At 40.9% G+C, this 22,770-nt stretch overlaps 1 protein-coding gene across 4 annotated transcripts in view; it reads left to right on the top strand.

The window, feature by feature from the left end:
- Window positions 1-22,276, top strand: part of rgl1 (ral guanine nucleotide dissociation stimulator-like 1) — a 296,098-nt gene extending 273,822 nt beyond the window's left edge. For 3 of the 4 annotated variants that reach the window (XM_070887389.1, XM_070887385.1, XM_070887388.1), the window contains exons 10-18: window positions 2,162-2,251; window positions 3,883-3,969; window positions 4,592-4,624; window positions 5,104-5,225; window positions 6,418-6,507; window positions 10,216-10,408; window positions 13,125-13,379; window positions 18,660-18,774; window positions 20,574-22,276. In XM_070887389.1, the coding sequence (XP_070743490.1) occupies window positions 2,162-2,251; window positions 3,883-3,969; window positions 4,592-4,624; window positions 5,104-5,225; window positions 6,418-6,507; window positions 10,216-10,408; window positions 13,125-13,379; window positions 18,660-18,774; window positions 20,574-20,758 (1,170 nt within the window). In that variant the 3' untranslated portion in view covers window positions 20,759-22,276. The remainder of the gene's footprint in view (window positions 1-2,161; window positions 2,252-3,882; window positions 3,970-4,591; window positions 4,625-5,103; window positions 5,226-6,417; window positions 6,508-10,215; window positions 10,409-13,124; window positions 13,380-18,659; window positions 18,775-20,573) is intronic. The other variant, XM_070887387.1, reaches the window with a different exon arrangement.
- The last annotated feature ends 494 nt before the right edge of the window (window positions 22,277-22,770 follow it).

Here is a 22,770-nt window from a genome sequence, read left to right as displayed (position 1 = left end):
ACAATATAACATCCGACGGTATTTTTATAATTGCTATAAGATGCTGAGAAGCCATCGTTTTTTGGTCCCTGCCATAAGTTCCCTGCCTTGCTCAGTCTGAACCGGATTATGAAAAGAACTCATCATCCTATTTCACCAGAGCTGAGTCTCAAGCCTCACATCCTCTCCCTCACCAGGACCACTTGACTTGTGTTTTTGTGACATCACGCATCTCCACACTTGCCTCGCCCCACTGTCTCTGCAACCTTTATCCCTGCTTTTGATGCCTCGACTAGATGTTCTTCCTATTCTCTAGCCTCCATAAATTTAAATGTGGTTCACACTTGGCAGACGATACCCAGTCCTGCTAGTCAACCACTCCCCTCATTGACCTAAGTTGGCTCCCTTTTCCCCAGTGCACTGAGCTTAAAGTACTCATTTCAACCTAACTCTAACTTCCTACCGTTCCCTCCAACCCTTCACCCAGCTCTACTCTTCTATACACTCCCTCTCTTCACAGCACCATTTGGTGGCAGAGCCTTCCGTTGCTTCAGCCCAACTTTTGAACTCCTCAATTTCCTGCACTTCAAAAAAAAACACCTGAAAATGCATCTTTACAACCACGTTTTCAGTCATCTCTCCTCGCTTTCATCATGGCCAGTCCTTTTATCTGTTTCATTCCTCCACTTGCTAATTGATTAATTAGTGCTGGTATTGGTTAATTATAAAAATCTTGGTGCCAAATTACCACATCACTGCTCATTGCTTACAGGACAGAAAATACTCAAAGCATGGGTTTTCTGTTATATTCCTAATCGATTTCAGATATAGTCAAAGCATTTTTGTTCTGCATTTGAAGAGGACTAACTGTCGTATTTTTATTAGGAGGTCCTGAATTTGCGTTCTAAAAGCATAAATCTGTCAGACTCTCCATTTTCTGAGCTCTAAGATCTCTCGACCTGATTTACTATCTTGCCTTCAAGATGCTTGCCTCAGAATTTCCCCTACCCTATGCCATCACACTGAGACTCTCTTGCTCCCTGTCCATCTTTCGTTATCCTTGGGCATATTCTAATGAAAGATTAAATTGGGTACACAATAGCAGCCTTTTTATTGAATGGTTTTTATTTTCAGCACACTGCATTGGATATCGAACCAATTTCTATCTTAAGTGAATCCGAAAGTAGCTTATTTTTGCAAATGTGCACCATGAAGGATGATTCCTCTTGTGTGTTTCTGTAAAGAATATATAGGTGACAATGCGAATTAAAATTTTGTAACTGTCCAGTAAAGGTTTCTTCTATAATAGTATATAAAAGGAATATTGATGCATTGTTCATGATTTCAACATGCTTGGATATGTACTTTGTCACTAAGTTTATTCTTGGGATATGTCATTTGCAAGACCACCATTTGTTGCCCATCCCTTGCCTTGAAACATTGCAGTGCTTATGGTGAAGGTACTCTCGCAAGTAGGGAGTTCCAGGAATTTGACCCAGCAATGATGACTTTTGCTGTTTTCTGTAGAAATGCCCTAAAATGAAATTATTTCATTTCATATATGTCCTTTTCATACAGTTTGAGGCATCGCCTTCACTGATGACCCCTATCAAACAACTTCATTTTGAAAACTTGCAGAAAATCTGAAGTACTCCGTAGATGAGCAATTTTATAAAATTCTTCTCCGTCCTCCCAGCAAACCGGGTTGTGAATGGAAGAGGTGATGTACATCTCTGAAGTACCCCACCTCTTGTTTCCAAAAGCATTTACAGAGCTGTAAATACCCTCAATCAGATCACACTGCAAGCCACAAAGCAGTTATTGTTCTTGTCAACACACAAGATCCAGTTTTATGGTCATCAGTCTTTCACTGAGGAAGTGAATGTTCTCCTTCCTCAAGTATTATAATCTCTGCGAGTATATGGGCTCGGCATTAATGTCAGTTTTGTGATGCACTATTCTCCGGTATGGGGTGAATTGTAGTTTCACGTTAAAGCGTTATCTGGTTATTACAAATTGAGTAGAATTTTCCCACTATGTTGCTGTAAGGCTTCAGCTTTGCAAAGTAATAACAACATTGCAAGGCAATTGAGCTGAAATCTCTCATCCTATCTCATTTGATGTTATGGGAGATTATTAATTGGCCACATGCTAATAATTAGTTTTATTCCTAAACCTTCAGGAAGGAACTTCAAAATTTGCAAATCTCGACAGTAGTGTAAAGGAAAACCAGAAACGGGCACAGAAACGGCTACAGCTGCAGAAGGAGATGGTGAGTCATCCTTTTATATTCAGTGCTAGGTGTGTATTAATGTTCTCCAGAAATAAAACTCCTAAAGTACTCCTTTCTAACTCAAGTCTGACTCATCTTTACATAATGCAGAAATTGATTCTAAATTTGGATATTAACGAGTTCTCCTTGCGATTCTGAAGAAAACCAGTGTTGCTGCTTTCAAAAGCCTTCCCGTGATTGGTTGCAATTTAAAAGCTATAACTATATTTGCACTGCACTAATGCTTACATATGTCAGGATGTATTGATTTATATAAGTGTACATAATTTAGATGTAAAATATTCTACATTTCAGTTGATTATAATAGAATTTGTGGACCCAGCGTAGTATGTTGCCCAGAATCTTCTCCATGGCCTAGTAGGTAAAGACAGAACCCTCGTTCAATTCTCTGCTGGATATACTGATGTTCAACAGGGCAGAAATTGAGGCACAACAGTGTGTCACAGTATCCTAGGATAGAGGAGGAGGAACTCATTCAGACTAAATGGATAACTTTGTCCAGAGAGCTGGCATAGGCACAGCAGGCTGAATGGCCTCATTTTGTACTGTAAAATTGTATGAAGCTAGTTTGAGCTCCTGATAGCTGACCATTAGCTCCTCCTGGAAAGTTGTATATTGAGAATCAGATGAAGACCCAATTGAACTCCGCTTTGATGCCATCGTGATGGATTCGGCAACCAACAGTCATTATCTCGGTCACCACATGAAGGATAGCCTATTTTTATGCCAGGTTCCAGCCTGGAATTCAGTCAATTCCTTCAGGACATGGAGAAAGAAATGGGAAAGAAAAATAAAAGAGTACAATATAATGTTTTGCCAATAGATACAAATAAATGAGTGGCCTAGAGTTTGGGGTTGGGAGTGATGCAGAGAGGATGTTTCCCCTTCTGGGCGAATCTAGAAATAGGTGCCATAGTTTCAGAATAAGGGTTCACCCATTTAAGATGGTGATGAGGAGGAATTTCTTCTGAGGGTTGTTGATCTTTGAAATTCTCTGCCCCAGAGAGCTGTGGAGGCTGGGTTATTGAATATATTTAAGGTGGAGTCATAGAATTTTGAACGATAGGGGAGTCAAGGGTTATGGGGAGCGGGCAGGCAAGTGGAGTTAAGGCCAGGATCAGATCAATCATGATCTTATTGAATGGTGGAACAGCTCGAAGGGCCAAATGACCTACTGCTCCTATTTCTTACCTTCTTATAATGCTGTATTTGACCAATGCTGCTTTTGTCATTTTCTAGTTTGTATATAATTATAAATGGAGTATTAAATATTTTCTTGATAACTGTGCACGCTTCAGTTATACAAGAATGGGTAATGCTGTTATAACCTCATGTGGAAGAGCTCCCAACTTTCAAATGACAAAGTTACACAAAGATTGAGTTTGGTTAACTCAGCACAGACCAGAGATGAAACTCTGAAACTTCCTGGTCTACATGGGTCTAGCTTTGTATCCCACAATAGCATTCTGTATTTAAATGGTCGATGTTCTGGTTTCAAATTGATTCAGTTGTATGCTAAAGAGGAGGATTTAAGTATGGGTAGTATGATTGAGAAATGTGGCGCTTAACTCATTTGAAATGGGTTGAATAAATTTGCCTCTACTTTCTAGGGTGTGATGCAAGGAACTGTGCCCTACCTTGGCACTTTTTTGACTGATCTGACCATGTTGGACACTGCTCTTCCAGATTATGTTGATGTAAGTTTGTTCATGTTTTACCACATGTTGGGGTTCCTCCTTGCTGATGGTTGCTATAGTTACCGTATCAAAGCAAGTTGCTTGAAGATGAAAATCAAAGACATTGAAACCACTGATGAGATTGATCAAAGATGTATATTCGAGAAATACATGCATGGCTTCGGTAATTTGATGTTTTGTGCTGTGAATCAAACAGTTTGAGAATAAAGACCTATGAAAATTACTATGCAGCTGGTTATAAATATATATATTTATTTTATTTCGTATTCTGAAAAAGTTGTCTGTATAAACTGCACGTTCTTATTGTGTGCAGGTAATTTTCTATTAACTGGATATCATGCACCATTTCATTCTTGGCTACCTGCTCACTTATGTAGTCAACTTGAGATTGACGAATTTGACTGCACAGAAGGACTTGGTGTGTAATACAAAATAATAACCTGGCAATGCATTTATTGCATCATTGGTGTTGTACACATGATTGAGTTTTGGCCCCACACTAATTTGGAATCAAGTTTACTTGACTTGCATTTCACCCCTGACCATCCAAGTCCATAATTTATACAATCCATCCTTTCTATAAGTCAAATTAATGTTCTTGCTCCTTGTTTGTCTCCTATAGGGTGGTTTTATCAACTTTGAAAAGAGACGAAGGGTTAGTATGAATTATTACACTTCGCAAAACTTTCAAAATTGTATGGGGGCGGGCGTTGTGGGTAGATGGATCAGCCACTGCTTTTATACTCTGAATTTATTTCAAATAAACTAACTTTAATAAAGTTTCTCTTTGGATCCTTAATCAGTTTATTCTGATTCTTAAAATATGTGCTTGATGATTTTTTTAAAAAGATCTGTCTGAGTCACTGCCTTGAGAGGAATAGTGCCCTGAAACCATCCTTAAATAATTTGTATTGAAATTCATCCCTTAGTTACCACATCAGTGCTGTTTTCACAATGCAGAGAGACTTTGGGGCATGATTTACTGTGTAATGATTATCCATCAAACTAGAGAGTTTTTAAAAATAGTTTTTGGTCAAGACTATGCCCTTTTTAAAAGTACTGCTGACTCGTTACAGCAGTAGCAATATTTTGTTTTTTTTAAAACCACTAATGTTTCTTGCCATGTTCTTTCAGGAGTTTGAGGTGATAGCACAGATCAAACTGTTGCAGTCTGCTTGTAACAGTTACTGTATCAGCCCGGTTCAGAGGTTTCTCAAATGGTTCCACAGTCAGCACTACTTGACTGAGGAAGAAAGGTAAGCGGCATCTGTGAGCATGTGCAGATCAAACCATGAAGGACTGCAAGTGTAATCTTATGACTTTAATAGCTGTTCAACATTTGCTGAGCCAGCCAGTTCATTTACTCTCTCCTCCTCTCTGGTTTCAAATTGTTGTTGTGATGGAATCTGACTTGGCAAGAAAATGATCACTATCCGAAGAAAAGCGGTGCTATCATCGTATAACATGTTTTATTAGTATATGGTAACGCACCATATTTAATAAGTCAACAATTACAGGAAAAATAGAGACTTGATGGGAGACTAAAGCAGAGACCCCATTTTGACAACCTGGCCGAGAGTTTCCGCTTTGGGTGCAATCAGAGATCCGGATGTAAATTGCACTACTTTTGAAGTGTGTTTTTTTCTCCTCATTTTTGTGCAAACTCATTGCCAAACGTAAAGTCTGCTATGAACCAGTGCAATTAAGCAACGTTTTAAGTAATTTTGCAGTTGAAATTCAGTGCTCTGTTGGACTGGCTTGGCCAATTTCGGGCGAATTACACTGTAAAAAAAAAAAAAAACCCACGCAACAGAAACTCCTGGCCCACCTGTGTTTTGGCTTCTCTCTTCACTGCTGGACAACACGACCTGCTCCCTCATCTTGGTGTCATTAGAGCATAGTTGGCCACCTGAGGTGACTGAACCTCCACTTTCAATCCTTGACATGCCCATTGTCAGCTGTGTGCGTTCTCATAGTAACGCAGATGAGGCCAGGAGCTCACTGTGGCTATGAATCTGCATCCTACTCCATCTCTTAGTTAGACTTCCTATACTGGTCAGTTCACTTTCTACATGCCCAACACCGTTAATTTTCCTATACTCAAGTACAGGTTTTGTTCCCCCTCCTAGTGTCCGGCAAAAAGGCTGTGATGGGTAATGGTGGCTCTCTTCGGAGAGTTTCTGGCACATGGAATTGTTATATTCTCTCTGATTTTCACACAGCAGAAAAGATTGTGGCTCCAGTAGCAGGCACCATTTTGGTTGTTGCTCCTGTTGATCAATAATCAAAGTCATGAGCGGTGCTCTCTTGCCTGAGAAATGAATATTTCACTTCCAAAAGGCAATCAGTCAGTCAAATTTTGTATAAATGAGTTCCTCAAAATTTCAAGAACATGAAACAAGGACCTCAGTTCACTTGTCTGAAATGTGTTTATCTGCCATCCTGCAGCTATAATGTGTCCTGTGAAATAGCGTCGACCACTGATACTAGTCCCACGTCGCCAAAGCCCAGGAAGAGCATGGTGAAGCGTCTCAGTCTGTAAGTATAACATAATAAGCAGAGGAGACATCTCATCTGATTTGAGGCTAGCATCCTTCATTATAGGGCTCCATGGATAGACATCATATATGGCATTTTCACCATGAATGGAGCCTTTTGATGTGTAGTCCTTATAGCTTTACTGGAGTGTGACAACTTGGTTGATACAGTTTCGGAGTAATTTAAGACATGACTTGTGGTAAATGCAGCATAGTTGAGAGGAACAGGTGACGTTGGACCCAAAGTTCCCCACCACTAGGGTTTTCCTCACCTCGTGTCTGGGTCTGCTGTAGACTAATTGATAGGGATTGATTGCTATGATTAGTCAACAATTCCAGTCAACTCCAATCATGTGACTCCCAGAATGGTAGAAGGCGAATTAGATGGAAATCGGTCTTTTTCGTCTAGCAATTCCAAGGAGTTATTCCCGTCCAATATCCACTGATTGCAGCTTATGCAACATGGCTCGATTTCACCTTTTCAAATTTGCATTTACAAGAGGGAGAAGAAAAAAGGCTTAAAATGAAAGGACTTTGTACATAGTTATGAGCATACATAATGGAACCTGAAGTGTTTTGAATATTTTAATGAAAATCAAATCTACATTCCACATTTTTCTGAGGATTTTTTGTTTTCATGTGGATCAGCAAACAGCAGAAAAAAATCCTCTATCTTGCTACTTTATCTTTAGTCATTCATTGTTTGAAGCTCCACTACAGTACTCCCGATATACTCTGTACAAGTTAATATAATAACTGTGTTTCAAAGTCACTGTTTTCAAGTTTTCTGGGGCTGAGCTACCATTTTTTTTTTCTGTCCAATGGACAAGAACTGAACAGATACCAGCCAAGAGATTTCCCCATGTAGTGGGTCAAGCAGATAGAAAGTAACCCCATGCTGTGTTAGTGTATCTTGCAGTGGCCTTGGCTGTACTGTGGCATGTGACTGTCTTCTTGGCTATAATAGTATTAATAAACTAAGAATGGAAGGCAAAGACTTTAATCACTGCCTAGTATATCTTCTCTCATTCTCTCAATGACCATATGGGTTTTATGTGTACGTATGTTATGTGGCTTAATTATTGTCATTCTCTCATGACCACAATGAATGCACTAGTGTATTTGATTCTGCAATACTGGATGGCAAACTATTCTCTCTTGCTCCCCTGTACCATTTAATGCTTAATATGCCAACACCAGGGATTAGAAGTGCTATATTATCACTGTTTGCATCAAGCCATCTGTGCCAAACAACTGGCTTTCTATTGATGCTTATTTCCTAGATCAAGCTGCAGGGAATGGAAAGTTGGAGCAGCCAGTGGAGCTAATCAGTTATTCCCACTATGCTGCAGATCCTTAAAGCAATTTATTAATTGATGCTCTACTTTATTTCTAGTGAATATTCAGAAGTTGCAAGCTATTTTTGGCTGCTGCTGTTCTATAACTAACGACTGTACCATACATGCCCCACTACTTTCTCCAATGGTCTTGCACAACAACATTCATTGTCCCCGTCACATCTTCACCTGGCACGTTCAAAATGGTCTATTGGGATGGTTACATTTGCATGTCGAGTCAGGAGAAGATCGTCACCAAGTTGCTGCCAGGGGGTTGCAATGCTTATCACAGTGGGTTTTCCCATCACAAGTGGTGCATTAGCTTCTTCTTTATCTTTGTGTCTCCATTTTTTTTTTTCCTGCCTCATCTCATTACAAATAGAACGTGGTATTTATAGCTACTATTTCATTCTTGGCATATAATGGATAGATGGCATTTACTCCCATTAAAATACTTAATTGCATGGGATATTTAGCTGCTTGTAGCAATCCCACTCCACTTGAGCACATAATCTAGGCTGGCAGCTTAGTGCTGCACTGTCAGAGGTGCCATCTTTTTCTTTCTGTCCAATTAACTTTTCATGTGTCTAATCTGTACACGTGAGGTCAGTTATCATATATATAATATATATATATATATTTATATATGCTGCTGACACCCAGCTACTCCTCCATTCCATGAACCCCCATTGTTTGTCTGACATCAAGTCATTGATGAGGTCCTATCTTTAATTGCACCAATGTACTGAGGACTAAATTCAGACTTCACTAACTTTATCCTCTATAAAAGTTTCATTGTGTGCAGGTTCCTGTCCAGTAGCAATGGTGTTGGTATTTTTTTTTTTGCTTTCTTGTCCATAATAAAATTCATCTTTTAGGAAAATTGTGTGCACATCAAGGTGAGCTGGAAGACAATGTTGGGAAGTTTTCCACTCTGAGCACCTAAGCCAAGATTTTCCTGCTTATAATAAATGGGTTAATGGCAGGGTTGGAATCATGCTTACAGGAAAGTCTGGGTTCAGAGTCATCTGAATATGCAAAGCCAAAAACCCGATGGAGTTTGTCCACCTATCAGTACACTCCCTATCCCTTACTCCCCTGGTGCTAGTAATGCTGACTTGAGGTATTGGTGTCATAATCAAGTCATAATAGCATACCCCAAGCTCATGGTATCTCACCCCAACAATGTGTCTCAACTCTAATTTTTAAAAAAACATTCCCAACTGCATCAGATTTTTCACATCACAACTGCTAACCACCTCACCACTTGGAGTGAGGTTGCTTATTTTTATTTGTGGCAATCTATGATGTGGGCTTAAATGCAATAACATCTGGGTTAAGTTGACCTGGTATATTTCATGTAGGAATCGTGCAGCTGACAGAAGACACCCTTCTGGCTAGATAAACCCAAGTCTGACACATGACTGAACAACATGTCTACCTAATGCACCACCATTTGTAATGCAGTGGCATCTGGATATGTTGCACTTTGACACATAGTCCATGTCCCTGGCATTAAATTACTTTGCGTTTTACATAAATATATCAGAACAAACCCGTGATGTATCCTTAGCCCAGTTCTGTGCTCCTGGACAGAATTGGCTTTGGTCTCCTGCCCCCCTCAGATACTCTGCATTTGCTACACACACGGGGCAGCCAGGACCTGTATTTGTGAATGAAGCACAACAACGGTGCAGTGATGCTTTCCTAGACTGCCTCTAATGCTGTTCTCCAGGTTCTCATTTTGTGCAAGGTGAGAAAAAAAAATCAGCCTTATTCATACACTGGGTTCTTCCATTCGAATTCAGCGCTATTTCTACACTACTGGGTTTACACATGGTTCCTGCCTGAATTCAGCTGGTCCAATGAGATGGGGGAAATCTTCTCCATGCTGCTTTATCATTGGTGGATTTGTGCTTTAATCCACCAATGAAGGAGCAGTGCAGAGGCCAGGTACTTCCTCTGCCATCTGGTTCGCCCAGTTCAAGTCGACAATCCCACTCAGGATTTCAATCCGGAACAGAAATCAAAACCTCTGTACATTGAGACTCTACTGCCTTAACACAGACAGCTCTGCACAAAATCGCCACATTCAAAAATGCTATTAACATAAAAATATAAAATAATTAGAACTTTGAAAGAACCTTTTTTCAATGCAATTCTTTGCCCGTGACACACACACACACACACAGGTCAATTAAGTTGTGGGTGGGACAGATTGTGCTTCAACTATATTTCAAAAATTACTCATATATAAGAGGACAACTGTTGGGATATCCAACTACCCCAAGTTCAACCTGAATCAGCAATAAACTCTCTTTCTGTGGAACTTTTAATTTTTTTTTACTGATGAATCCCTCTCCCTCGCGCAGGCTATTTCTCGGGTCAGATGTCATCACGAACAGCACTCCAACAAAGAACTGTGAACAGCCCAAATCCCCTCCGAGCGGGAGTTCCGGAGAGAGCATGGACTCGGTCAGCGTTTCATCGTCTGATTCCAACAACTCTGAAATCGAAGAGGCCTGCACAACACCTACAGACACTCCAGAGGAACCGCCGAAAAAGGTGACTGGGGCATTCACCGTATAAAGCGTATTGACCTAGGAGGTTTGGGATCAATTCGTTTTACATTCTTTTTCTGTATTTTTGCAGTCAAAAGGATACGAGGTGTTTGCAAAGGCTGTAGGTCACCATCAGATTCCAGAAAAAAATATGATTAGTTCCATAGAGTAAAAACTGACTGTTTATGAAATGCAAGCTTAGCTATTTTGTATCATGTTAATATGTAGGCAAAATGTACAAAGGAAGTTTTGTTAAAAAAATTGATTTTCACGAATAACCAACGTCCTAATTCTAAGTTTAATATGTTTTTAAAATCTTCAATGACTGCGTGAAGCACAGGCTGACTTCACGTGGTTTACAGAAAATTTAACACATAGGCGGAGACTGACTGTAGCAGATAAAAGTGCATACTCCACAAAAACAGTGCTTTGGGTCAAAATCTAGCAAACTGCTGTGCAAATCGCAACAAAGTAAAGCACCTCCCTGCATAGACACCAGGCTCCCTCTTGACTGCATGCTTTGTTTTTTCTACTTGACCTTTAGTTATTGTTCAGCATGTACTCTGCAGAAGGACGTCGTTTCCTGGGAGGTTATCCGTGACCTGATATCAGTGGTGTTAGTAGAAAGTACTTATGACCGACTCCCTGGAAATGTCAGCAATTTATTCACTGAACAGTTCAGTTACTCATTATTATATTTTTTTCTTATCTCTGTTTAGGGATTATTTCTGTTTTTAAAATCCCCACTCTATTTATGGATTCTCTTGCTTTTTTGGTCCTTGCTTTCCCCCTCTTCTGTGCCCTTGCTGCCAATTTACTGCCTCTTCATTGCTTAAGAACATGAGAGATAGGAGCAGAAGTTGGCCATTCGGCCCTTCGAGCCTGCTCCTCCACTCAACAAGATCATGGCTGATCTTTTACATTATCTTCACCTTCCTGCACTATTCCCATATCCCTGGGTTCCCTTAATATCCAAAAACTATTGATTTGTGTCTTTAATAGACTCAATGACTGAGCATCTGGGGCAGAGAATTTCAAAGATTCACAACCATTTGGGTGAAGAAATCTTGCCTCATCTCGGTCCTAAATGGCCGACTCCTTATTCCAAGACTATTATGGGCCCAATTTTGGCCGTGACTTGCTCTAATTTTTTTGGAGTAAGTTGGTTTTTCTGGCATAAGTTGTAAAACGCCATTTTCGCCAATAAACTTGCTCCAGAGTAACTTAGTTAGGTACGATTTTTTTTTTAGTTTAGTTTTTTTCTCAAAAGGGGTGTTCCCAGCCACTTACGCCAGTTTTGGCCACTTTGGGCAGCTAAAACTTACTCGAAATCGACTTAGGTCAGCGTATGTGGCCAGCTCTGAAAAACAGTGTGGGCAGTGCAGAAAGCGGCGGACATTAGGGCAAAGGTAGGGGAGGAAAGGGAACCGGGGGGGCTGGGGCGCGGTGGGGAAAAACAAAGCAGTATGTTTGCACCAAGCACAAAGTAATAAGCAATTAATTAACAAATAAAAAGATAGAAGGAACCCTGCACCTAAAATACCAAGGCCAAAGTAATAAGCAATCAATCAATCAATCAATCAATAGCAAATAAAAAAAAATAGAAGTCCTACCTTGGGGAACGCAGCGGGCCATTAGGCCAGGGACGGCGTGCTTCGGGCCCCTCCCACATAGCCTGCTGCGCGCACTCTCAGATTTGGCCTGCCAGGAGCTACTGCACATGCGCGCAGACTCTAGCGCGCATGTGCAGAGGGAAAGCACCGGGACCTGGCTCCGCCCCCAATCCACTGGGCCATGCTATGCCATGACTGAGGAGAGGCTGGGAGCGGCCAGAATCGGGAGGAAGATTTTCGGCGTGTTTGGAGGCAGACAAAAGCGGTGCACCTCAGGTGAGGGCGCCAGAAAAAGGGGTTGGGGAAATTTGAGCCCAATTACCCCAGTTCTGGACTCTCCAGCCAGGGGAAGCATCCTCCCAGCATCTACTCTGTCAAAACCGCTAATAATTTTATGTTTTCTGCAGTCATCTGCTAAGAGCTGCATTAGAGTGACCTGGGGTGATTTAGCTTCTACTTTTCTTATCCTCCCTCCCTCCCTCTCTGCCTCCCTCCCTCACGCTTTTATCTTTCTATCCCCCTTTCCATCTTTCTCGCCCCCTGCCCACACGTGCTCTTCACATGGCTTATTTAAGCACACTACTACCACAGGATGTGTTTTACCTTAAAGCAGTGTAGGCAGGTGCTCCAAGGTTTCTGTGAGTGGCTGTGTGAGGCAGCCGGGTAAACATTTGCATGTAGGTGTAAGAGTGTTCAAATACTGAGACTCGTTCAACTAAAATACCAAGGGGATTATTTGACACCATTGTGTTAAAACACTAGCTCAAATGTTCAAGTGTAATGGCCGCCTTCAACTGGTGCACGCTGTGTACTAATAATCCAAACTGGGTAGTTTACAAATATACTAAATGATGAACTGTCAATGTTAGCTTAACAATGAGATGGATATTAGATGGTGGCATCATTCATCGCTGATAAGTTGGGGTAGGGGGTGGGGAAGCAATGGCATCATCCAGCACTTCCCCTGCTGGAGGCTAAGCTGTTGTCCACAATAGCCCCATTGTTTGGGGAAAGGGGTGAGTTTCACAGCACAATGGATGTAACTGGGTGGAAGGAACAATTTTGACATGTAATCATTGACCCATTTAAAAAAACATTATTCTGCAGTCATCCGAATCTTTATCATCGTCTTCGTCCGTACACTCTGTGGACACCGCCTCCTCGGGAGTCTCATCCTTGATCAGTACTATGTCTTCTTCGCCATCATTCTCCCACAATCCCAAGCTCCACAAGCGCTCTTTCTCAGTGACTTCCTGCAACTCAACATTAGCACTTCCTGTGTACAACCAACAGAATGAAGATACCTGTATCATCCGGGTCAGCCTAGAGGATGACAATGGAAATCTGTACAAAAGCATTTTGGTAAGTACATGAATGGTTTCTGTTCACATTCATGCTGTATAATACTCATTTGCTTTCTGTCAGCATAGATGTAAAAGGCAAATGTTCCTCTTGTATTTATTTAAAAAAAAAAAATTTGTTGCCATCTGGTCATATTCAAGCTGGCTGTGTAGCTGCTATCAATGCTACTTTATGATATTTTCCACATATAGTCTATGCTGCTGATGTCTTTTCTGTCTCCTGACTGTTTCGGCTGTCATTTCTACTTTCTGTCAGAATGCTGTAGAACTGTTTGCATTTTGGGCCTAACTCCTTTTTCTGTTCTTGCTCATTAAATGTACAGAACACAGGAAGATGTGGCACTCCCATACCCTTCTCCAGGGAATGGAGGCTGGATCCTTTAATTAGTGAGCAAATAACCATGGGCACCTCCTGGTAGCTAATTTGAGTGGTATTAACAGAAGCTTTGAATAATTTTTCTCCCTTGACCATGGATCACGTGGAGGTTAAAAGGATGCAAGAAAAAGCCCAAAATCGAGCGATCACTTTGTGGCTGGTTCAAGAAAACCTCATCAAACCTAAACATTATTGGCCATATGGTTCACATGCTGGCTGTATAAATTAGCGATCCTGTCGGGTATTTCAGGTTTGGAAGATTAATAAAAACCTGTCTGATGGTAGTTTCCAAATAACACTGATATGTAGAAATCTGCTTCTGATACTTGTTACAACTGAAAACAACCTCTGGATGAGTTCTGGCAAATAAAATAAATGTTAGCTAAATTTTAGATTTACCAGGTCAAACCATCATTCAGATGTGTGTCAGCCACAGTTTGATAGTTACGAAGTGAGTATTGACACCGATGAATTGGAGGTGGGATGGAACTTGTGGCAGTACTTGCAGCAAACAATGTATTTTACAGCAAACTGAGTATCTACGAACTAAAGCAAATGGAACTCCTGACACAACTATAGCAGTGTCTCCTGATGATAAAAGCAGGATTATTTCTCTGGCAAATTGAGTGGAGGATAGTTACAGAATCACAGAATGATACAGCACAGGAGGCTGCCATTTGACCCATCGCATCTGTGCCAACTCTTTGAAAGAGCAGTCCAATTAGTCCCACTCCCTTACCCTTTCCCCATAGCCCTGCAAATTTTCCTCCTTCAACTATTTATCCAATTCTCTTTTGAAAGTAGTTATTGAATCTGCTACCACCCTTTCAGGCAATGCATTCCTCACTGCATACACTTTTTTAATTCTCCTGATTCTTTTGCCAGTTACCTTAAATCTGTCGTCTCTAGTTACTGACCCATCTGCCACAAGAAACCGCTTCTCCTTATTTACTCTTATCAAAACCCTTTGTGATATTGAACATTTATATCTAGTTTCCCCTTAATGTTCACTGCTCTAAGGAGAACAGTCCCAACTTCTGTAGTCTCTCCACGTAAATGAAGTCCCTCATCCCTGATACGGGTCCAGTAAATCTCCTGCACCCTCTCTAAAGCCTTGACATCCTTCCTAAAGTGTTGTGCTTAGAGTTGGATACAATTGGAGCTGGAGCCTAACCAATGATCTATAAAGGTTTAGCATAACTTCCTTGCTTTTGTATGCTATTCCTCTATTAACAAAGCCCAGCATCCCATATGAATTTTTAACAGCCTTCTCAACTTGTCCTGCCACCTTCAAAGATTTGTGTACATACACCCCCAGGTCTCCCTGTTCCTGCAACCCCTTTTAGAAATGTATCCTTTAGTTTACATTGCCTCACCTCATTCTTTCTACCAAAATATATCCCTTCACACTTCTGTGTTAAGTTGCATCTGTCATGTGTCTGCCCATTTCACCAACCTTCTATGTCCTCCTGAAGCCTATTACTATCCTCCTCCTTGTTTACTACATTTCCGAGTTTCGTGTCTCATGCAAACTTTGAAATTATGCCCTGTATATCCAAGTACAGGTTATTAATATATATCTAAGAGCAGTGGTCCCTACACTGACCCTGGGGAACACATCTGTAAAAACAACCATCCACCACTACTCCTCTGCTTTGTCTCTCTCCCAATTTGGTATCCATGCTGCCACTGCCCCTTTAATCCTATGTGTCTCAATTTTGCTGCCTATCTATTATGTGGTACTTTATCAGATGCCTTTTGAAAGTGCAGTTGCTGCTGTATATATGGACTATCTTCAACCTCTCCACAACTTTAAAGAAATCAATCAAATTAGTCAAACACGATATTCTTTTAACTAACCCGTGCTGGCTGTCCTTCATTAACCCATATGTTTCCAAGTGACCATTTTGTCTCCGGGTATTGTCTTTCAAAGTTTCTCCCACCGCAGACATTCGGCTGATGGACCTGTAGTTGCTGGGTTTATCCCCCTCTGCTTTTTTGAAAAGACGTGTCACACTTTCAACCTTCCAGTCCTCTGGCACCTCTCTCATATCTAAAGAGGATTGGAAAATTGTGGCCAAAGCCTCTGCTATCTCATCCATCCTTCTCTCAGCAACCAAATTGATTATTTCTCCAACAAAATGCAGTGAGTGGAGGATAGTGTCATTTAAAAATTATGTGCCTAACATCGATCCAGTCACTTGCAGAGGCAGTCTCCAAGTGTGATTGACGGGGGAATTACCCAGTCATCTCCAGTCTGACTAGGACTTATGGTGTCACTAAATGCAGCCTATTAATTATGCCCATTGATGTCTGATCTCGCACCTGTGATAGTGAACTGTAAGAAGATTCAAACCAGTTAGCACTGCTGTTATTCATGACTGTCTTCCTGACCCAGTTTGGTTAGAATGTCTTCAAAATTATTTATCACAGCACATTTTCAGTGTTAAAATAAACGCATCTGTTGCCTTCATTCAATAAAGCATGCTTCATGGATGTTCAAAGGATTGGTCTCAAGATTTTGTGAATTGGAGTTTGCATTTCTAAATTATGTGCCTAACATCGATCCAGTCACTTGCAGAAGCAGTCTCCAAGCACCAACACACACAAACTGGGTTAGTTCAGTTTATAATCAGCTTACTTTCGGCAAGATGCTTTCAAAAGCTCTTTGCCCATGCCATTTTCTACGCTAGCACTCTAGCATAATATTCAGCTGATTAGCTGATTTAATAAATGGCCTCATACTAGTTGGTAACTAGCCAGTCGAGGAGAATCGAAGATGAGGGAAGGCTGATTTGGATCGATTAATGTGCCAAAATATGACTTCTGGATATGGCCATACAGGGTGCAAAAGCTTGCTCAAACAAATCAATCTAGATGTTGATAATTGTAAATTGATGGGACCTCAAATTGATGCAACACTTGGCTGCACCACTTCCTTTGTATTTCTCTGTCCTGTGGCTCTTTAGAATGTTTATTGATGTATTCAACAAAAAAAACAACTTGTATTTATATAACGCCTTTAACATAGTGAAACATCCCAAGGTGCTTCACAGGAGTTTTGGGAGATAAAAATTTGACGCTGAGCCACATAAGTAGAAATTGGTGCAGGTGACCAAAAGCTTGGTCAAACAGGTATGTTTTAAGGAACATTTTGAAGGAGGAAAGAGAGGTGGAGCGGTTTAGGCAGGGAGTTCGAGTTTGGGGCCTAGGCAACAGAAGGCACGGCCACCAATGAATGGTTGAGCGATTATAATCAGGGATGCTCAAGAGGGCAGAATTAGAAGAGTGCCAACTTTTAAGTGGCTGTGTGCTGACCCTTGCTTCAGAGTGGCTGAAAAGAGTAAATTTGTAACTATGGACTGCAGCCTAACTCTTGAGCTAGGAGAAATGAGCTCCTGATTTAAACCCAAAACTAGTCTTTTTTAAAAAAATAAATAAATAAAGGCCCTGAAATTCTGGTTGTCGGCGTCTTTTGGACGAACACCTTCGACCGGTGAATTTTTACGAAAGTAGCTGGTGGTCCCGGACGAGCCTGGGATTCCGTTGGGGTGGCCTTCTCTTCCCGGGCTACGAAGCACACTCCCATCCTCCGGGTTCAGACGCAGACGGTGCAGTCACGTGTGACTGCTCAGCCAATCAGGTGCAGTATTCTACTGCTTTCTCATTAATAGCAATGAGAACTCCATATCTGAGAGTTCTCATTGCTATTAATGAGAAAAAAAACAAACAAACTCAACACCATAATAAAAAATAAAAAAACACACTCACATAATTAAAGTTAATGTCTTAGAAAAAAAATTCTCTTTTTTAAAATTTAATTATGGTTTAAAATAAACTTACCATAGTGGGCAGGGTTTTTAAACAGTAAAATGTGTTTTTATTTTATCATTTTGTGTGTTTTAAAATTACGCCAGTAAAAGTAGGCTATATGCCAACTTTTATCAGGCGTAAGAGTTTTCAGGTTATTTGCTGGGCAAGATATGGGTAAATCCCGCAATCTTGCCCTTGCGAACATCCTTGCTCCCGAGATGCGGAGGATCTGTCAAACTTGGAGCTTGACAGATCGGAAAGCCAGTTTTCGCCGCATGCGCATTGTGCACTGAACCAGCTTTTGCGATGCCTTCCCGGGTCTGTATACACTCAGAACGGACCCGGGGAGGCCGTGATTTCTGGGCCATTATAAAATAATAAACATTGGCACAGCCAGTCACTTCAATATTCGGTTTACCTAATGTAATTCCAGAATGTTTCACAATTGTGAGGTGAATATAAGATTTTGATCTATTCGGGAACTGAAAATTTCCAAATGTCTCGAACATTTTGTTTTTGCTTAACCAGTTTGCTGAATCATTTATATAAACAAGAACTAATGTTGGGAAATGTCAGGCTGGTTAAACACTATTAAACCTTTTGCTGCATTGACAATTAAAAAAAAATTAAAGCAAGCAGACAACAAATGTTTTATAAAAAATTTTTTTAGAAATGTGAAGTATTTAACTTGAATCTCTTGCACAATTTATTTGCTTTAAACTGAGAATGTGGGTAAAGTTGCCTAGGATTCCTAGTGGCAGAACTCTGGCTCTGTGTTTCCATTGTACACTCAAATGTCTGCCTTCACTGTCCACAGTGAGCGGTTTCACCGTGTCCAGGGCAGGTTCTGCAATGCCAGTCCTGGGAAGTTGGGAGGAAGGACAGCAGACCAGTTATATAAATGGATAGTATTTCTCCAATGCAAATTGTACAACATTCAATGTAATGTCACAGTTTGCCTTCTGGGTGAAAGCTGCCAGTTTTTAAAGCCCTTTGGGAAATCTTTACACTCTGGTTTCTCTCCTTTCACGCCCTCTTGCCCCCTCGATTAAATGTATTAATGAAAAATAATGTTTAATTTTGTCTCTCTAGCTGACGAGCCAAGATAAGACACCTGTTGTTATCCAGAGAGCCATGTCCAAGCACAACCTGGAAACCGAGCATCCGGAGGATTATCAGCTCGTACAGGTCATCTCAGAAGAAAGAGGTGAGGAGTGAAAATTGTCTTGATTTTGATAAATCTATCCCAAAAGATACATAACCTTCTACCAGCAGATTTTATATTTTCTTCTTTTCCTCAAATCCAATTTCTTACAGTTGAACTTATCCAACAGCATTCAGCAGGATTTGCTGGATCCAACCTGGAATAATTTAGATTTACGCATCTCTAAGCAGCTATTGTATGCACAGAATGAAGCAAAAAAGCCTTCTATAATTTAGAAGCTCACCTTGGCTAATCCCCCAAAAAGCTATATTGTGTGTAGAGTGCACAACTGGAGTTGGTTGAGGATTGCATTATTTGAATAATTCAGAATTTACCAGCATTATTCTGGTTTCTTCATTCTAATTTAAATTGGTTAATCCAAAAAAAAACGATGCACTAACCATTTACTTTCTTCAGTTGTCCGCCGTGCTCCTGGGCTATGAAGTGGGAAAATTGGATGGGGTCCCTGGTCCTAATTTGCTAATCAGTGATGCCCTCTCCCACTACCTTTTTTCTAGTGAAAAGTGGATGCCAGGTCATAATTGAAGATGGGATCAGACTTCCTGGCTGTGATTCCCTCATGGTTGAAAATCCTGCCAAAACTCACTGTCCAGACTCTACTGAGCCAATTGCCTCATTCACAATGCCTATGGAACGCTCTTCCAGTCAGAGTTTTATTTAAAAAAAATAATTCTCTGGATGTAGACATCACTGAGCAAGCCAGCATTTATTGTCCTGAGAAGGTGGCAGGCTCTCTCCTTGAGCCGCTGCTGTTCTTGTGGTGATGGTGCTTCCCCCGATGGTGTTTGGTCTGAATCCTGGAATTCCCTACCTAACAGTGATGAAGGGATGGTGATAATGTTTTACTGTGATAACACAATAGCATTTTTTAGTCTTAATACTTGCATTTGTAAAAGTTACCGTGAAGCTGTCTTTTTGTCATAAAAACCCACTTACAACTTGACTTAAACAGGAGTCGGCCATCTGACCCCTCGAGCCTGCTCCGCCATTCAATAAGATCATGGATGATCTGATCTTGGCCTTAACTCAACTTCCTCGGCTTCTCCCCATAACCCTTGACTCCCTTATCCATCAAAAATCTGTCTATCTCCACCTTAAATATATTCAATTACCCAGCCTCCACAACTCTCTGGGGTAGAGAATTCCAGACCCTCGGAGAAGAAATTCCTCCTCATTTCCGTTTTAAATGGGCGACCCCTTATTCTGAAACTATGCCCCCTAGTTCTAGATTCCCCCATGAAGGGAAACATCCTCTCTGCATCTACCCTGTCAAGCCCCCTCAGAGTCTTGCATGTTTCAAACTTGGTTTGCTTGGTTCACTAATGTTCTTCAGGAAAGGAAACCTGACGCCCTATCCGGTCTGGCCCATAAGTGACTCTGGTCCCACACCAATGTGATGCCCCTCTGAAGTTGCCTAGCAAGCCACTCGGTTGTGTCAAAAAACAGGACAAAGGTGGTGGCCACCACCGATCTTCTCTGGGGTAACTAGGGACGGGTAATAAATTCCAGTCTTGCCAGCAATACCAAATCCTGAGTGGATTAAAAACAATAACTGTTTTCAGTTATTGAGTCTATCCAAGGATGGTGTAAATCTTCAAGCTTTTTTTTCTTGTGGTTTGTAATACCTTCTGAACCCTTGCTACAAATTATAGTCTGATTGCTCCCAGCTGTTCATAATTCTGTATCTAGTTCACCGTTGTATCTCTATGCTTAATCCAGTCAACGCTATCAAAAAAAAAAAGAATGTCGAAACAATAATGTACGTTTCCTCTGCCTTTCAGAGTTGGTGATCCCGGACAATGCCAATGTGTTTTATGCTATGAACACTTCTGTGAATTTTGACTTTATTCTGAGAAAACGGAACCGAAACCGACCGGTCAAGCTGCGCAGTCGATCCTGCTCGACACTACCCAGAGCAGCCAAAAAGGGAATATTGACAAACAGACGGAGCAAGGTTACGCTGTGAGGAAAGTTAGTCTTCCTGCAGCTGTGTCTGCCTGAGGTAGACCTACCAACTCAGTATTGAGAGCCCTGGAATGTATGTGAATAAATCACCTCAGCAGTATTCTACTTAAATTACTGGACAACATGGATGGCATTGACCGAACACTGAACTCTCGAGAATGCAATGCTTGTCCGCTGTTGAAATGTTTTGCACATCAGCCTTTTTTTTGGAAACGAGGCTGGGCTTTGTACAGGATTGATGCTCGGGGCCCTGTCACCAGTGTCTGCAGGCTAGTCACAGACCCAATGAAGATCTTGTGCTCGTGTGGATCGGTTGAAAGAGATATAAACATTTTTGTTACTGACTGGCTTGGCTTCCTCCAGGGACACTTTGTAACTAGTGAGCTGGCTGCCATTCCGTTACTGGCCAGATGATGAATACTTCGACAAAAGTGTTTGGATTGGCTTTTGAACTCTTCGACAGACCTGTCCTGCCTTCTCTCCTCTTTTTTTTAGTGGTTTACTCTCTTCAGGATGTACAGAATCAGACTTGCCTTCAACAAAAGACAACTGCAAGAAATGATGAGAAAAAGAAACTGAAAGGGGTTTATTATTGCCAATGATGTTGCACTTGTTTTGAAATCTTGTTAAGCTTTATATTAAATTGTTATTTTGTATGTACATTTGTAAATGCAAGTCGTTTTTGGAAAAAAAATCTTTAAAAGATGCAGAGGGGACCAGTTCACCTGAGATGAATACTTTAACCTTTTTGTCCCTCATTTATCGTTGTATGTTTTCAATTACTTAGAACTGCCATTATCTCATGTGGGCTATGCCTACAGTAATCTGCTGAATGAAGAAGCAATACCCTTGCATGTAAAAGTGCAGGTCTTGATGGTCAAGAACCCAATCAGACACTAATTCATTGACCTCTTAATTTTAGTGCAATCACTTCTCAGGTGTAAGGCAGTATTGATTATGTATGTTCACTCATTAGATGTCTTTTCCACCCCCCCGCCCTCCCGCCAAAAAAAAATCTTTCAAAGTAGCAAAAATGCCAAGAATGTCTTAACCGTATTTGGGTCCTTTTTATCAAATTCAGTTTTGCACTATGTATAAATTAACCACCACATAAAGCAAGTGCTGAAGCACTTTAACATTTCTAGCGTCTTCCACACACAATGTCCTTTCCCAATCTGAATCTGCGTGTCTATGAGCTGCAGAGAGGAGGGGCTTTAGGGAGCTCACAACCCTGGATTTGGGAGGCCTGTGTATTTTTTCCCCTCCTCCTGTCAATGACTCGGTGCCCTGTAAAGGATTCACTAATCAGACACAATTACATAAGACCACTCACTGCTTTTTTAAAAAAAAAGGTTCAAAGTCTGGGCCATGCCAACAACACTAGGCGCAGATATTAAAGGAAATTGTCTTTTCTAAACATACACGTTTTTGTAAATATTTTCCATGTTCCTTGTATAATTATATTGTATAATTTCTGTTTTTAAAAAAAAAAATTGTTACTAAAAAAATAAATTTCAATGCATCAAAATATTTCTTGGAATTTTGCTCTTTTGTGAAATGGAAAGAAAGTTCTGGGATGGACAAGATGCCAGGTTTTGACTGCAGGTGTGATGTGTGTACTTCAGATTCCAATTGTGTTGCTTCACTGCCCAAAACTACTGCTATCTGCACAACTTGTGTGTTGAGAGCTCACCACCTTGAACCAATCCCATCTGACAGTTATTGGTATCTGTATCCTAGAAACCCAAGGCCAGTGATTGGGTAACTGTAGTGTTGCCATGTTTTTACAACAGCTGATCATTCCACTTGACCGAGCCACATACGCTGCAACAGCCAAGTGACTGGTTGAGAAACACGGCAGTGAACTATTATGATCTCATCTGCAAGGTATTAATTTTATACCAGTTTTCCCCAGTAAATACCTTTATTTTTAATGTGTTAACATTTGGGGTCTGGTCATGTCTGCTGAACATCTGGTGTGGTTCGTATGATATTCTCTTCGTATGGATCTCC

The sequence above is a fragment of the Pristiophorus japonicus genome, chromosome 8, assembly GCF_044704955.1.
Source record: "Pristiophorus japonicus isolate sPriJap1 chromosome 8, sPriJap1.hap1, whole genome shotgun sequence".
In the NCBI taxonomy this organism is placed as follows: domain Eukaryota; kingdom Metazoa; phylum Chordata; class Chondrichthyes; family Pristiophoridae; genus Pristiophorus; species Pristiophorus japonicus.
This window is presented reverse-complemented; position numbering and strand designations above follow the sequence as displayed.